The sequence below is a fragment of the Eleutherodactylus coqui genome, chromosome 4, assembly GCF_035609145.1.
Source record: "Eleutherodactylus coqui strain aEleCoq1 chromosome 4, aEleCoq1.hap1, whole genome shotgun sequence".
Classification (NCBI taxonomy): Eukaryota; Metazoa; Chordata; class Amphibia; order Anura; family Eleutherodactylidae; genus Eleutherodactylus; species Eleutherodactylus coqui.
This window is the reverse complement of record NC_089840.1, coordinates 300,178,496-300,195,605: the sequence shown is the minus strand read 5'-3', so window position 1 is coordinate 300,195,605 and position 17,110 is coordinate 300,178,496. Positions and strand designations below refer to the sequence as shown.

At 49.6% G+C, this 17,110-nt stretch overlaps 1 protein-coding gene across 1 annotated transcript in view; it reads right to left on the bottom strand.

Moving 5' to 3' along the window:
* The window catches only part of SORCS1 (sortilin related VPS10 domain containing receptor 1), a 619,679-nt gene that overhangs the window by 19,836 nt on the left and 582,733 nt on the right, over positions 1-17,110 (bottom strand). The window contains exons 24-26 of the mRNA XM_066601489.1: positions 11,839-11,938; positions 6,856-6,961; positions 6,624-6,775 (exon numbers count right to left, since the gene is read on the bottom strand). Coding sequence (XP_066457586.1) covers positions 6,624-6,775; positions 6,856-6,961; positions 11,839-11,938 — 358 coding nt within the window. The remainder of the gene's footprint in view (positions 1-6,623; positions 6,776-6,855; positions 6,962-11,838; positions 11,939-17,110) is intronic.

The following is a 17,110-nucleotide window of genomic DNA, read 5'->3' as shown; positions in this document are numbered from 1 at the left end:
TCTCCCACCACTCTGACTTACTGCTACAGAGATCCAGTAATGGTACCTGGCTCTGCAGAAAATCCTCAAAGGACTGTCTTATCTCTGCTTCCTCCAGGAGTGATGAATTCAGTCTCCAAAAACCTCTGCCCATCCGGGGGGTTTCTGCAACACTCAGAGAAAACAATATTAGACAGTGATCGGAGAATTCCACCTCAACAACGGACACTGGTGAAGAGATGGCTTCCTCCTTCAAATAAAACCTGTCTATTCTAGACCTGCTCTGACCTCTATAATAGGTGAACCCCTCGTGGCCTGGGGTGTGCCGGATGTGGACATCCACCAGGCGAGCCTCGCTAGCTATACTATTAAGTGCGACGCTGTCAAAAGTCAACCGCCTGTCTCCAGAGCCTCCCCTATCGCGGGCTCTTGTGACTGCATTAAAGTCACCTCCAAAGACAACTTGGCGGCTGGTAAAAAGGTAGGGCTTGATCCTCATAAAGAGACTCTTCCTGTCCTTTTTTGACTGGGGACCATAGATGTTGACAAGTCTTAATTCTTGTCCCTTCATGAGGACATCTAAGATCAGGCACCTTCCCATTTCTAATTCAATAACTCGTCGGCATTCAACCGCTGCGGTAAAAAGTACCGCCACTCCACTATACGGCTCGGCCGCAAGAGACCAGTAGGAAGGGCCTAACCTCCACTCCCTTTTTGCCTTATGTATGGCTGCCAAATCAGACAGCCTGGTCTCCTGCAAAAATAAAATGTCGGCTTCAACGCGGCCGAGAAAATCAAAGGCCGCAAATCTAGCCGTATCAGACTTAATGCTGGCAACGTTAATTGATGCCAGAGTCAGCGGAGTGGGTGCCGCCATCATGAGTGATTAAATTAGACGGCTTTCTTCCTCACACCCGCTTCCTCGGGGTCAGAGGAAAGCCCCTTGCTTCTTTTTTTGGACACAGATGTGTCCATAGCAGGGGATCCCCTGACCCCGTCGTCCTTGTTTCCAGGTTCCAGAGTAGCCTCCACCCCGGAAGGAACTATGCCTTCACGAGGTGGAGACTCAGCGCCCCCTGTTGACCCTTCCTTTGCCCTAGGAACCTTGCCCTCCGCCTCCCCCTCAGAAGAGGAGGAAGAGATGTCTCGGAGGGCTCGGAACCTATTGGAGAGTCCAACTGGAGGTGAGCAGGCTTTTCCTTCCAGTACTTGGCCCGGGGTGGGAGAAGATCTTGAATCCCCCCTTCGTTTCCTCCTCGTGGCACCTAGCTTACGCCGTTTCTCTAGCCACCTCTTGCCTTCCTCATCCACACTTTCGCAGTGAGAGGAATCTGCAGAGTTGGTCTCCTCCCTCTGGATCCTCCTGTCCTCCTCATCTAAATCGCTGTCCCTCAAAGCCTCAGCCGCGAGATTTGCTTCTGGAACAGGGGCCACCATTGATTCACCTGCTGTGGGTGCTCCTGTCAGCTCCCTGCTCCGTCTGCGTTTCTCCTGACGCCTCTGCTCCGCAGGCGTCTTTTGCCGGTTCTTCCCTGGCTCCTGAGCTCCTCCACCTCTGCTGGTCCCCTCACCCCCGGAGGCCACATCATGACCCCCATCCGTAGGTGCTGAGACCGCATTGGCAAAGGAGCGCGGACAGCGACTAAATGGGTGACCGAGGTCACCACACAGGTTACACCTAATCTCCGCACAGGAGGCGGCTAGATGACCCAGACCCCCACACAGAGCGCACTTCAAGGTCTTACAAGCGGCGCTCAAGTGTGAGGGGTCGCCGCACCTGTGGCAGAGCTTCGGCTGCCCCTGGTAAAAGGCCAAGATACGATCCCTGCCGAGGAAGGCTGCAGAAGGTATGTGTGCCACTGAGTTACCTGAACGTTTCAGCTGGACCATGAACGTCCAGGCCCCAGACCATATGCCGTGCTCATCCCTGTTCTTTTTTGGCATCTCCGTCACCTCTCCGTACCTACTGAGCCACGTCATGATGTCAAAGCAAGAAAGTGACTCGTTACGAGTCAAAACGGTCACCTTCTTGATACCGTTCTGGCGAGACACCACCTGGATGGCAAAGTCTCGCCAGCCGGGCTCGTTTTTCACCAGCTCGTAATTCCCCCAGAAGATTTCTAAGCCCTCTGGGCGAACGAAGCTGATGTCAAACTCAGACGTGCCGTAAGGATGGATCAGGGCAAAGATGTCAACTGCCCTGAAGCCCATCTTCAGCAGAAGCTCCACTACCCTTGCCCTCGGAGGGCATGTATCATTGCCTCTCCAACGAAGACGGACCACATTCCTACGACCTGCGTCCTGCCCGGGTGTCGGTAGGGACCATACGGTCTCCCCCCTTTGCTCTCGGAAGGCACCCAAGCCATGTCTCTCTTTCCAGAGAGATAGATCCACCTCTCTTCCTCCAACTGTGATTGTACTCTCCCCCTTCCGTAAAGCCTCCAGGAGACGCTGTTGCAAAGCGCCCTCCCTAGAGCCTGGAGACAAGGAGGACCCCTCCCCTCCAGCGGCGACACTGGCATAACTCCTGCCAGTTGTTGTCGCCGCTGGAGGGGCGACTGGAACCTGTGACCCCCCCGGCCTATCCACCTTATCCCCTGGGCCTCTAGATCCCCGGCTGCCAGGGGGGCCCGAGGTGCCCGAAGGCCCAGAACCTGCAGAGAATTGTTTACTCTCGGCGTTGTCCCTCACATCCACCACACGCTCTCGCACATCCATACCCGGATCTACCACTTTTATCCTCGGATCATGTGGTCCATGGGTCCTGGCCTCTCCGGAGGTAGATGGTAAAGCCTCCGGACTTTTGCTTGTGTTTTTACTTTTTCCTTTTTTCTTTTTTGCCTCCACATCACTGGAGGCGCGGGATCCGGCCTGACTTACTCCCAGATTATGGGAGACCCCTGATTTTAGGTCCGCAGCCCCCTCCGCATCACAGGCAGCACTTGCTGCATTAGTGGCACCGCTGCCACCCTCCTTGCTGTTACCGCGACCTGCATCTGTACTGGCCTTTACTGCGCCTTTCTTACTGACCTCCTTGCTCCTGTTACCAACTAACACAGGGACAGGGGGTCTGACCAGCTGGGCCCTTTTCTCCCCAACTCCCTGCTCCAGGCCCACCACAGAGCCCGAGCCAGGGGGGTTTTTGGGGTCAGAACTCTGATCCGACTTTGCAGCCAGGTCAGTCCTCACGGGAACTTTGACAAACACAAGCTTTTCCTGCAGCTTAACAGGTTTCTTTTTCTTTTTCTTTATCTCTACATCCTCCTCCGGCATCTCATTGCCAAACATGAAGCCCCCAATATGCAGAGAGGCTTCTGGCTGTGGGGTCTTCTGCACTTGTAGCCTTCCTGCGTTTCCCTCCACCTCTGATTCCCCTGAGGTAGATGGCAGTCCAATTTCCTCAGGCAACAGCTCTCTGGAACTTGTAGTGCCACTGGGTGTTGGTACTAGCTCTTGTGAGCATACGGGCTGCTCCTCCAGGGTCTCCTGCACATCCTCAAACAATTCCTCATCTGAGGCTTCATCATTGCTTGACTCGCTTTGCTCCTGGCCACTGCACCTTGCCGCCATCTTTGCAAACCGGTCATCATTTATTATTTTTTCCTTAAAGGGACCGCTCTCCTCCAGTATTTTCTCCCTCACCGCTTCCCACATTCTAATGCAGTCCTTGCATTTCTTTATTGCCCTTCTGGCTTCTGCCTTTCTGTCCTTAGAAGCATTTTGCTCCATGACCAGCTTGGCATCGCGCACCTTCCCTTTTTGCATGACCAACATTTTTCCAGCAAAGTTATAGTCATTAATACTCTTAGCCAGCCTGGAGGCCAGCTCAATCACTGATTCCTCCTTCTTTCTTTCGCTCCACTTACCCATACTTGCCAGGGTCTGCGGCTCACCTGCTCTCCTGCGGGTCTGGCTGCGGGTCACAATCTCACTCCCTGCGCTATCAGAAGCCGCCGTGCTGACAAATGGTGCCACGCTGCTGCAGCCACGACCAGGTCCAAGTCTCTTCTTACCTCCAGCAGAAGCTCCTGTTTTCCTGCGTGCTGCTGGCTTCTCCGGCACCAGTGGCAAACTTTCTTTCGGCATTGCTGATGCCAGCAATGCCTTCACTTCCCTCCCTCCCCCCGAGTGGCCCCGGGGAGAGGAGGTGCGGGACTCCATATCCAACAAAGCCCAGAAAAGTGCACCTTCTCTGGGATCCAAGCTCAGCAAAACCTCCTTCTCTGACCACACCCTGGAAGTTGCAGAGCTTCACCAGCACACACCCAACTCCAGAAGCTGCACTCACTATTCTGCTGATGGAGTCACTGTGTATATACATGACTTATCCTGTACTGCTCCTGAGTTACATCCTGTATTATACTCCAGAGCTGCACTCACTATTATGCTGGTGGAGTCACTGTGTACATACATTACTTATCCTGTACTGACCCTGAGTTACATCCTGTATTATACCCCAGAGCTGCACTCACTATTCTGCTGGTGGAATCACTGTGTACATACATTACTTATCCTGTATTATACTCCAGAGCTGCACTCACTATTCTGCTAGTGGAGTGACTGTGTACATACATTACTTATCCTGTACTGATCCCGAGTTACATCCTGTATTATACCCCAGAGCTGCACTCACTATTCTGCTGGTGCAGTCACCGTGTACATACATTACTTATCCTGTACTGCTCCTGAGTTACATCCTGTATTATACTCCAGAGCTGCACTCACTATTCTGCTGGTGGAGTCACTGTGCACATACATTACTTATCCTGTACTGATCCTGAGTTACATCCTGTATTATACTGCAGAGCTGCACTCACTATTCTGCTGGTGGAGTCACTGTGTACATACATTACTTATCCTGCACTGCTCCTGAGTTACATCCTGTATTATCCTCCAGAGCTGCACTCACTATTCTGCTGGTGGACTCACTGTGTACATACATTACTTATCCTCTACTGCTCCTAAATTACATCCTGTATTATACCCCAGAGCTGCTCTCACTATTCTGCTGGTGGGGTCACTGTGTACATACATTACTTATCCTGTACTGATCCTGAGTTACATCCTGTATTATACTCCAGAGCTGCACTCACTATTCTGCTGGTGGAGTCACTGTGTACATACATTACTTATCCTGTACTGATCCTGAGTTACATCCTATGTTATACTCCAGAGCTGCACTCACTGTTCTGCTGGAGTCACTGTGTACATACATTACTTATCCTGTACTGCTCCTGAGTTACATCCTGCATTATACCTAAGAGCTGCACTCACTATTCTGCTGGTGGAGTCACTGTGTACATACATTACTTATCCTGTACTGATCCTGAGTTACATCCTGTATTATACCCCAGAGCTGCACTCACTATTCTGCTGGTGGAGTCACTGTACATACATTACTTATCCTGTACTGACCCTGAGTTACATCCTGTATTATACCCCAGAGCTGCACTCACTATTCTGCTGCTGGAGTCACTGTGTACATACATTACTTACCCTGTACTGATCCTGAGTTACATCCTGCATTATACCTAAGAGCTGCACTCACTATTCTGCTGGTGGAGTCACTGTGTACATACATTACTTATCCTGTACTGACCCTGAGTTACATCCTGTATTATACCCCAGAGCTGCACTCACTATTCTGCTGGTGGAGTCACTGTGTACATACATTACTTATCCTGTACTGATCCTGAGTTACATCCTGTATTATACTCCAGAGCTGCATTCACTATTCTGCTGGTGGAGTCACTGTGTACATACATTACTTATCCTGTACTGCTCCTGAGTTACATCCTGTATTATACTCCAGAGCTGTACTCACTATTCTGCTGGTGGAGTCACTGTGTACATACATTACTTATCCTGTACTAATCCTGAGTTACACCATGTATTATACTCCAGAGCTGCACTCACTATTCTGCTGGTGGAGTCACTGTGTACATACATTACTTACCCTGTACTGCTCCTGAGTTACATCCAGTATTATACCCCAGAGCTGCACTCACTATTCTGCTGGTGGAGTCACTGTGTACATACATTACTTATCCTGTACTGATCCTGAGTTACATCCTGTATTATACCCCAGAGCTGCACTCACTATTCTGCTGGTGGAGTCACTGTGTACATACATTACTTATCCTGTACTGATCCTGAGATATATCCTGTATTATACTTCAGAGCTGCACTCACTATTCAGCCGGTGGAGTCACTGTGTACATACATTACTTATCCTGTACTGCTCCTGAGTTACATCCTGTATTATACTCCAGAGCTGCACTCACTATTCTGCTGGTGGAGTCACTGTGTACATACATTACTTACCCTGTACTGCTCCTGAGTTACATGGGGGTGGGGGGGATTATTGCCTGCACAGTGAAGGACTGGTGGGTGGGGGCGATCACTACCAGCGCTTTGGAGGAACGCGCGGGAGGGGGTGGGGCGATTATTGCTGGCGCGGTGGGGGAGCGCCTGCACATCTCAGGGTTAGTTAAGAAAGACAAGGATATGACAGAAGGAATAAGTAAGATTACACAAGTCTCAGAGTGGGAAGGCAGGGGGATACAAAGCGCTCGGTCATTCAGACAGGCAAGACTGGTCACTTGGGTTCCCGTGCAGCCAATCAGGACCAGCTACTTATTTACCTATGGGCTGTGTCTCCAACTTGCCCTCAGGGCCCGTCGGCTGAGTGGGAGGGGCATTAGGTGACAAGCTCTCGTTTTGACTGCCTGGACTGACCATCTCTCGCTCTTTCTCATTCTGCATCTGTGCATATACATTAATTCCAGGAATTTTCCTAAAAACACCAACAGAGATGTCAATGCTTCGGGCGGCCATCGCTGGAGCACCGCCGGCGGGGAACGGGACAGCCATTACCTCTTGAATTTATAGATCACGAAGACGGCCAGTCCGACGAAGACCACCGATAAGAGCATCAGCATGGCGGAGCCGCTGTGACTCGGAGTCAGGTCCACCAAGGGAGCTGCAAAGATCAGAAGAGCCAATATTACCCATCAGGTGAAGACATAAACCAGTCGTGGTAGGATCTCAACGCACCACCGTGTTCTAGAACATTCTCATCTCTTGTCTTCAACTACTCAACAGGTCATGATTACACTGAACGGCCCCTCGACCCTTTATTAGACCCACAGCCCTCTCACGATTGGCGCTGCCCTGTACAGTGATTCCCACCGTGACCCCGGAGCATAAAATCACGTGACAAGTTTGGCGCAAGTAGCATGAATTTTATGTCCCCTGGATTGCAGCCAGTAACATCTCCAACACATTATATGTCCCCCAGAGTGCGGCCAGTAACATCTCCAACACATTATATGTCCCCCAGAGGGTGGCCAGTAGCATCTACAACACATTATATGTCCCCCAGAGAGTGGCCAGTGACAACTACAATACATTATATGTCCCCCAGTGTGCGGCCAGTAGCATCTACAACACATTATATGTCCCCCAGAGTGCGGCCAGTAACATCTACAACACATTATATGTCCCCCAGAGTGCGCCCAGTAACATCTCCAACACATTATATGTCCCCCAGAATGCGGCTAGTAACATCTATAACACATTATATGTCCCCCAGAGTGCAGCCAGTAACATCTAGAACACATTATATGTCCCCCAGAGTGCGGCCAGTAACATCTACAACACATTATATGTCCCCCAGAGTGCAGCCAGTAACATCTCCAACACATTATATGTCCCCCAGAGTGCAGCCAGTAACATCTCCAACACATTATATGTCCCCCAGAGTGCAGCCAGTAACATCTCCAACACATTATATGTCCTCCAGAGTGCAGCCAGTAACATCTACAACACATTATATGTCCCCCAGAGTGCAGCCAGTAACATCTCCAACCCATTATATGTCCCCCAGAGTGCAGCCAGTAACATCTACAACACTTTATATGTCCCCCAGAGTGCGGCCAGTAACATCTTCACAACATTATATGTCCCCCAGAGTGCAGCCAGTAACATACCCAACACATTATATGTCCTCCAGAGTGCAGCCAGTAACATCTCCAACACATTATATGTCCCCCAGAGTGCAGCCAGTAACATCTCCAACACATTATATGTCCTCCAGAGTGCGGCCAGTAACATCTACAACACATTATATGTCACCCAGAGTGCAGCCAGTAACATCTCCAACACATTATATGTCCCCCAGAGTGCAGCCAGTAACATTTCCAACACATTATATGTCCCCCAGAGTGCGGCCAGTAACATCTCCAACACATTATATGTCCCCCAGAGTGCTGCCAGTAACATCTCCAACACATTATATGTCCCCCAGAATGCAGCCAGTAACATCTCCAACACATTATATGTCCCCCAGAGTGCGGCCAGCAACATCTACAACACATTATATGTCCCCCAGAGTGCGGCCAGTAACATCTACAACACATTATATGTTCCCTAGAGTGCAGCCAGTAACATCTCCAACACATTATATGTCCCCCAGAGTGCGGCCAGTAACATCTACAACACATTATATGTCCCCCAGAGTGCGGTCAGTTACATCCACAAGTCGCCCCACCATACACAAGCCCCTCATACAGTTATGTAAGTGAGTTATTGCTCTTGCAATGCAACAATGAACATTGATTGGTTCTTAGGTTACCAAGTAGTCTGGCCATGAACGTGTTAAACATGGCCAAGAGAATCCCTCTCCATGCGGAATGAAGTGGATGTTTGATGTGCAGTTTTCCAACCCACAGCGCCCCTACTGGTCACAGCAGTTCGCCCTATTCACTGATTGGCAGTCATAGAGGTCAACTGCCTCCAACAATCAAACTTTGATGGTTCCCTCAAGGTTCCAGAACCCTATTAAAAGTGCATCATGCCCCAGGAACTAGAACCCTCTTCATGGACTGTTTCTGGAGGGTTCATTGTGCTCCTCATTAACTACTGTTGAGAGTAAACGTGATGAAGAGGAGTTCATTAATAACACTTCAGATACATTTACCTGCAGACTAATAGATCTGGCAGAAGCCGGAGGTAAAACTCGCTTGGAATGTACGGCACACGCAGAAACAGGGCGAGCGGAACATCTGCTCGGCGGCTAATGGGATGCAAACACACGGATTGCTATTCCCCCGCACCTTATTAAGAGGCGAGCTTGTAACACATAAGCGGATACACACTGCGGACTCCTTATCAGCATCCGTCCTTCTTCCCAGAAGTCGTCCCTGGGGGGTACCCGTCTTACTTGTAGGCTCCACCACATCTGCTATATCATCAGGAAGCCTCGTCGACCCGAAGCGCCAAAATATTAGTCAATAACCTCAAGCTTCTGCTATCTCTGATAAGTCAGGATTGCGTCTTCCCCCAGCGAGGAGTCAGAAGGTTCTACTTCACTTTGATTAGCTGAGGTTTTGCTTGTCCCCCAGTAATTGTCAGCGTCCTTCCTGGTGCGCCCGTCCTCTGGGTACACGAGGTTACGTCACTTATGGTGGGAAGGAAATACCGCATTGCTTATCACAGGACATCCAAATCTTACAACAAAGACTAGAAGTGTAAGAAATCTTGTTCCACCTTTGGGTGAATGATGTATAGTTCCATATTAAGGGCCACCTTAAAGGGGTTGTCCTACTTCTATCTGTTTTGTTGCATGAAGCAATCAGCTCTGTACAATGTGTGTCAGTTGGTCCTATTGAAGTGAATGGGACTCAGCCTGCAGTACCAGCCTGGGCCACTGTCCAATTTATGGAGCTGTCTGCTTCCTGCAGCAAAACAGAAAAAAGTGAGACAATGCCGTTAAACCCTCCCGCCCCAGGACATAAGTTTACTCTCTGACTGGGAGGGGATTCCCACAAATGGACATAAACTCACATCGTATGGATGGCTTATTAGCTGACCGCGCACAATCTGTAATGGGAGCTGGCTGTGACTGACAGCCAGCCTCCTGCTGTAACACCAGGGATCCGTGAGAACACCGTTCCCTGCTGCCCCTCACATGCTGAAATTAATGTAATCTAATCCCATAAAAAAATGTAAAAACTGTTTTTGGTCACTTTGCCCGTGTTTAAAAAGGAAATTATAAAAAATACGCTCGTTTGGCATCTTTGCATCTCTGACGACCGGACAATAAATCGACCGCACTTTTTATCCTTCATGGCGAACGCTATAAGTAACTGTTTAATAAGCTGAGCCAAAATGCTTTTTTTTTTAACATTGCCCCCCAATAAACATCATAAAAGTAATCAAAAAAGTCACATCTACCCCAAAATGGCATCAATTAAAACTACCGTTCGTCACGCAAAAAATAAGCTCTCGCGGAGCTCCGGCCGTGGAGAAGGAAAACGTTGGAGGACTCTGAATGCAGCGATATTAAAAAAAGGGTTAATTGTGCAAAAGTGAAAATAAAGACGTATAAGTTTGGTGTCGTCAGAATCGCAGCGATCCGCAGAAACAACGTCGCTTATGCTGAACGATCAGCGCTGTAAAAAAAAGCAAAGCAAGAAACCTGCAAACAGAGACTTTATCTCCCAGCGAACCACAGAAAATTCCTAAAAGATATACAATATCAGGTTTGGTGTTACATCTGCAGGCTGAGGGATGGAGAGATACAATGTATCCTCAATGTCAGGAAACATCCTCCATGATTTAACTCACTCATGGCCAAAATATCTTCATCTGGTTACATTGGTCATACAGTAAAAATAAGATTTACGGCGGAGGCAAGGCCGAATGTTGTTTGGATCAATTAGTACTGTCTCCCTATCTTCCCTGTCTCTCTTGTATATGATGCAGGTACAGATAGTACTGCCTCCCTGTCTCTCCCTATATATTATGTAGGCACAGCTAGTACTGTTTCCCTGTCTCTCCTGCATATGATGCAGGCACAGATAGTACTGCCTCCCTGTCTCTCCCTGCCATTAATGTAGGTATAGATAGTACTGCCTCCCTGTATATGATGTAGGTACAGATAGTACTGCCTCCATGTCTCTTCCTGTAGTACTGCCTCCCTGTCTTTCCCTGTATATGATGTAGGTACAGGTAGTACTGCCTCCCTGTCTTTCCCTGTATATGATGTAGGTACAGGTAGTACTGCCTCCATGTCTGTCTTTTATATGATGCAGGTACATATGGTACTGCCTCTCTGTCTTTTCCTGCATCTGATGTAGGTACAGATAGTACTGCCTCCCTGTGTCTCCCTGTAAATTATGTAGGTACAGATAGTACTGCCTTCCTCTCTCTTCCTGTATATGATGTAGATACAGGCAGTACAGCTTCTTCGGCTTAGGTATAAACTAAGTAGGCAAACAATAGCAGCTCCCTCTCTCCCCTGTATATGATGTAGGAACAGATAGTACTGCCTCCCAATCTCCTCCTGTATATGCTGTAGACACAGATAGTACTGCCTCCCTGTATGGTCCTATATATAATGGAGTGTGGAGGTACAGATAGCACTGCTATAGCTCCATACGCTGACTGCATGCATCCATCTGTTGACCCATGAGGATCCTGACATTGCCTTTGGGGGCCACATGTGCAGGTTCCGTATTAGTGCCCGGTCTCCATATACTGACATTGCCTTCGGGGGCCACATGTGCAGGTTCCGTATTAGTGCCCGGTCTCCATATACTGAGCCTTATATTCCTCCACAGAAGTGTAATGGCAGCAGAACAAGGCATGATTATTTCATCAAATATTAACAGGTTGTTGGTGATTAAGTTTGAGTAAATGTATCCAGTCTGTAATTACGGATTTAATTAGCGCAAATCATTGGCTGTTCTGTCGTAATCATCATCCACCATAGTAATAAGCCGTTATGTAACAGCGGCAGAGCCTCCACATGAATGATAACACTGCGGGGTGAGGAGGTGAGGAGCGTGCCGTTACCTGCTGTTAGATGGGCGGCGTGGACCAGAATACGGACCCCCGGCTTCAGCTCAAAGTGAACCATCTCCTGATTGAGCTTGCTGATGAAAACATCGCAGATCTAAGGAAATAGTATCAGAAGATCTAATGAGTCCGGAGGGTAAAACACGCTTATTCCTCTTCACAGTCATTAATACCGCATTTGTAGTTTCCAATTTCGCCAAAGAACTAACGACTTTTATAAACTTCCCCAACTTTGCTTCACTTTTATGTTTAATACTAACAATTAACCCAAAAAAATGATGGATGCAGAAAAACTGGGGAAACAGGAGGATCTGGGGGACTCCGAGAAGCCCCAAACTGTCAAAGCCTCTCCAGAAGAGCCGGTCTGGTGAGCGTCCCAGGAGGCAGAGGTAAGATAGAAAGGGGCATCGAAGCTGTCTGTGTATGGTGCTACATAGTCACAGACTGGTCAGAGTGCCCATGTGACCCCGCTCTAATCATGGAATGTGCCTGCAATGGGCATGTGAGCATCAGGCCTGGAGCGTGCAGCAATTCAAGAAGGTTTGATAAATCATGTCCAACATCATGTGGACAGCCGGGTGCGTCATTATCTGGGGAGGAGATGGCACCAGGATACACTATAGGGAGAAGACAAGCCGGTGGCTGGGTGGCAGTGTGACGGGCAATGTTCGGCTGGGTACCTGGGTTCTGGCATCATGTGGACAGCCGGGTGCATCACTTACCTGGGAAGAGATGGCACTAGGATGGGACGGAGGCAAGCTGGTGGGTGGACAGTGTGATGGGTGATGTTCTGCTGGGGCCTGGCATCATGTGGACAATCGGGTGCGTCATTATCTGGGGAGGAGATGGCACCAGGATACACTATAGGGAAAAGACAAGCCGGTGACTGGGTGGCAGTGTGACGGGCAATGTTCTGCTGGGTACCTGGGTTCTGGCATCATGTCGACAGCCGGGTGCATCACTTACCTGGGAAGAGATGGCACCAGGATGGGACGGAGGCAAGCTGGTGGGTGGACAGTGTGATGGGTGATGTTCTGCTGGGTCCTGGCATCATGTGGACAATCGGGTGCGTCATTATCTGGGGAGGAGATGGCACCAGGATACACTATAGGGCGGTCATGGCGAGCGAACCTTTCAGAGACCGAGTGCCCAAACTGCAACCCAAAGCCCACTTATTTATCGTAAAGTGCCAACACGTCAGGGGGCGGGGCTTATCTCGACGTATGATTCAACCCCTGTCGTTCTAAGAATGACAGGGCCGCTTCAAAAAAAGACCGCGTGCAGATTTTGACTGCTTTTTGGATGCAGAAATACTACAGAATGTCCTCAGCGGAAATTTCTGTGGAAAATTCTGCAGCATTCCCGCATCCAAAAAGCAGTCAAAATCTGCACCGTCTATTCTGAGAGAGCCCTGCCCATTTCCGCCACCTGTAAACATACCCCAGCGATAATAGTGACCCGCACCCCACAGCAGCCCCAGCGGTAATACTGACCCCCCCCAGCGGCCCCAGGGGTAATAGTGACCCCCCCCCCTTCCTCAGTGTCCCCAGGGGTAATAGTGACCCCACAGCGATAATAGTGACCCCCACCCCACAGTGGCTTCAGTGGTATTAGTGACCCCCCCACTGATAAAAGTGACCCCCCAGCGGCCCTAGCGATAATAGTGACACACCCCCAGTATAATAGTGACAACCCCCCCAGTATAACAGTGACACCCCACAGCGCCCCCCAGTGCATTAGTGACACCCCACAGTGGCCCCCAGTGCAGTAGTGACACCCCACAGCGCCCCTACCAAGACCCACATACTTACCCCCTCCTCCTCCTCCTCCTAGAAGCTCAGCTCCTCTTCTGGTCAGCGATGGTCCCGGTCCCGACACACATTTTAACTTTTTCTTCCCAACTTCTGCCACAATAGGCAAATCAGGTTGCTGGGAATTGCTTATTGCGGCAGAAGTGGGGAAGAAAAAGTTAATATGCTCGTGGCACACACTGTGACATCAGTGTGCTGCCGGACACCTCCTCCCCAGATGCTCTCGCAGAGCCAAGTAGTAGGAGACATCGGGGGAGGGGGGAGAAGGATCCCGGCTGCACACTAAAGTCACAGTGTGTGCTGTGATCAGCGTGACTAGCAGCGCTGTTTGTGAATGCCAGCAGGGGAGCCGCGGCCCCTGGTGGTATTCACAAGTGGTGAGCGGCTGATGGCGGCGCGTGCCAGTAGGGAGGGCTCTGCGTGCCGCCTCTGGCACACGAGCCATAGGTTCACCACCACTGCTATAGGGAGAAGAAAAGCCAGTGGCAGTGTGACGGGCAATGTTCTGCTGGGTACCTGGGTTCTGGCATCATGTGGACAGCCGGGTACATCACTTTCCTGGGAAGAGATGGCACCAGGATGGGACTGAGACAAGCTGGTGGGTGGGCAGTGTGATGGGTGATGCTCTGCTGGGTCCTGGCATCATAGGCACATGCCATGTACCAACTGCCTAACATTGTACAGAGGATTTCCCCTTTCATGGCAGAGGGATTCCTTATTGGTGTCGCCCTCAGCAGGATAATGTGCCTCACTGCAGGAACTGAACAGAGAGATGAAGGAGACGACTTCTGAGCCACGGGGGCGCAGCGAGGAATGTACAGGACCTGCCGCTGACACCGCAGGACGCCTCCGAGGTCTGCTGGAGTCCAGAAGGGGCAGAGCTGCACAATATTAGGGGGTTGTAATGTTCTGGCTGATCAGTGTATTTAGGGAAAAAATAGGTTGTTTCTGTTTTTGAGTAACAGAAATAAATTACACTTGTGCCCATCATGTCTGAGGTGCAGTTAACATCATTTAGAGATGCTTCACAGCAGCCTCATGGGCCATTGACACCGTGGACAGGAGGGGGCCCATTGACTTCTGTGGGAGATGCTCTATGACATGTGCAGAAAGGGGGAAGAGGTGAGCTGTGACATCACCTATTAATTTCTATGCTCTGTGACCTGTGCAGTGATTGGAGGATGTGACCTGCGCATAGAGGTGGGGGAGGTGAGCTGTGCCCATCATCATAAATCATCATTAAGGCCTCTATGGAAAAGTGTTGTGGGCATGGTTTGTGGACAGTGCAGGGAGGGGGAGTAGGTCAGCTGTGAAATACCTATTGTGAATGCTGGACTGTGTTATCTATATATAACAGGAGGTGTCAGACCATTTTTAGGCATAGTGGGCAGTTTGAGAACTATACGATTTTAGGATCACGAGATCACAAAAAAAAGATCACCAAAATTCTTAAAAGGTTTGTTTAACATTAAAACTTGATTTATCCAGGCGGTCGTTATCTGATGACTAGAGATGAGCGAACCTCCTCGGCCACGCCCCTTTTTTGCCCGATTGCGCCGCGATTTTTGAGTACTTCCGTACTCGGGCGAAAAGATTCGGGGGGCGCCGTGGGTGAGTGAGGGGTTGCAGCGGGGAGTGGGGGGGAGAGGGAGAGAGAGAGGGCTCCCCCCTGTTCCCCGCTGCTACCCCTCGCTCCGCCACGCCTCCCCCCAGCGCCCCCCGAATCTTTTCACCCGAGTACGGAAGTACTCGAAAATCGCGGCGCTCGATCGAGTAATTACTCGAAACGAGTATATTCGCTCATCTCTACTGATGACACATCCTCTTTATAAGCATTTGCTCCGCAGCAGAGATGCAGCGGTAATGTATATCTCAATGACTATAACTGCGGTCGTAAAAAGCATCATTTAATAGCAAGGCAAAATCGAGAAAAATGCCTCAAATTTATCCAAATGTATAAATCAGAGACCATGAAGTGGCAGAGCATGTTGGTATGGAGCTTTATCTATATGCCATATCTGGGGCTCCAGCAGTACAACAGAACTCACTCACGCTCTAATGATGACATGACTCTGCTCAACCTGCCCTAACATATACAGCAAAGCTGATAACTGAGCAGGAGACAGTTTGGTGCTGATCCAAGTGACCTCAGGAAGAACAAAGAGATGCAGCGAGATGCTGAGCGCCATCACCCCATGAACAGAGTAAAGAAGTTGTAACTGCAGATCTCCGTCGCGGCAGGTAGAGCGGGATGTGGTGCGCATCTGCCTGACATAAAGCAGAGTTGTCGCTGGGTGACATCTGCGGATTATGGTGCTCAGCAAATGGCATAAAATGTTAAATGTGATTATGCAAACACACAAGCATGATTTTATTTGTCTAGTATGAGACAAATCCATCCATCTGCTGGAACACGTCCGCAGGGAGTCGAGGGGGAACGGCGGCAGCTCCAGCTTTTTGTTTTCGCTTATGAAAGTATTTTCTTCATTTTTTATAGAATTTAGTAAAATAAATTATGGATAAAAGTGAAAATCCAAGTAGCGAAAACACAGAAAATGACATCAAAAAGTCCAGTAAGAAATGAATGAATGCCTTGCGTCTGTCGCGGATGATCCTCCCCCGCAGGGCTTTGGCGCGTTCTGCATTCTGTGTTACAGCTTCTATATTGTAGCAACTAAAGGCTGTTTCCCCAACGGGCTTCTATATTGGCGTCAGACGGCCGACATCGACCAGCAACGGCGCCGGATAACCACTGAAGGACGATGGCTCTTACTTATCAGCACAACCCCCATCTATGGGCTCTATTGTATGCGGGCGCCATAAGTGGGGGTCCAATGGCCTCCATGTAATACTAAATGTCCCCAGCAGCAGACAGGGCAGGAGCGCAGCTGACTGACCCCCCAGCAAGGCCAATAAGGATCTGTTCACATCAGAGAGATAGGTGGAGAGAGAAGTGGAGCAAACCCACCGTGAAGACTGGGACTAAAGGCCTGGGAAGATGCTGTGGTCCTAAAATGCTTAGACTGGATATGGTAGATAACAGGAGGTGCTGCCCCCCAGATTAACCCACTGATGGTGGTGGTGGTGGTGGTGGGGGGGGGGATATGCTAAAAGAAACACCTGCTGTGTCGGCACAACTCTCCGGAGGTTCCAATAAAGGTACCAGAACAATTAGATGAAGGTCCCATGTAGAAGATTAAAATATCCAGCTAATAAACGCGTTTTGGGGTGACCCCTTCATCAGTGGGGCTGGGATGACTAACAGTACATGGGCAATGGCAAAACACGTATGAATATAACCCGAGGGGGGAGTGAAGAAAAAACAGAGGAGGGAGGATAAAATCAAAACAATAAACGTTCCATGGCTGATAAAGGGCTAAAAATAACGGCGGCAGATACATTGTAACACATGCGGAATGAGAACAGATTGTGTCACTGCTGATACTTGTAGCCACTCC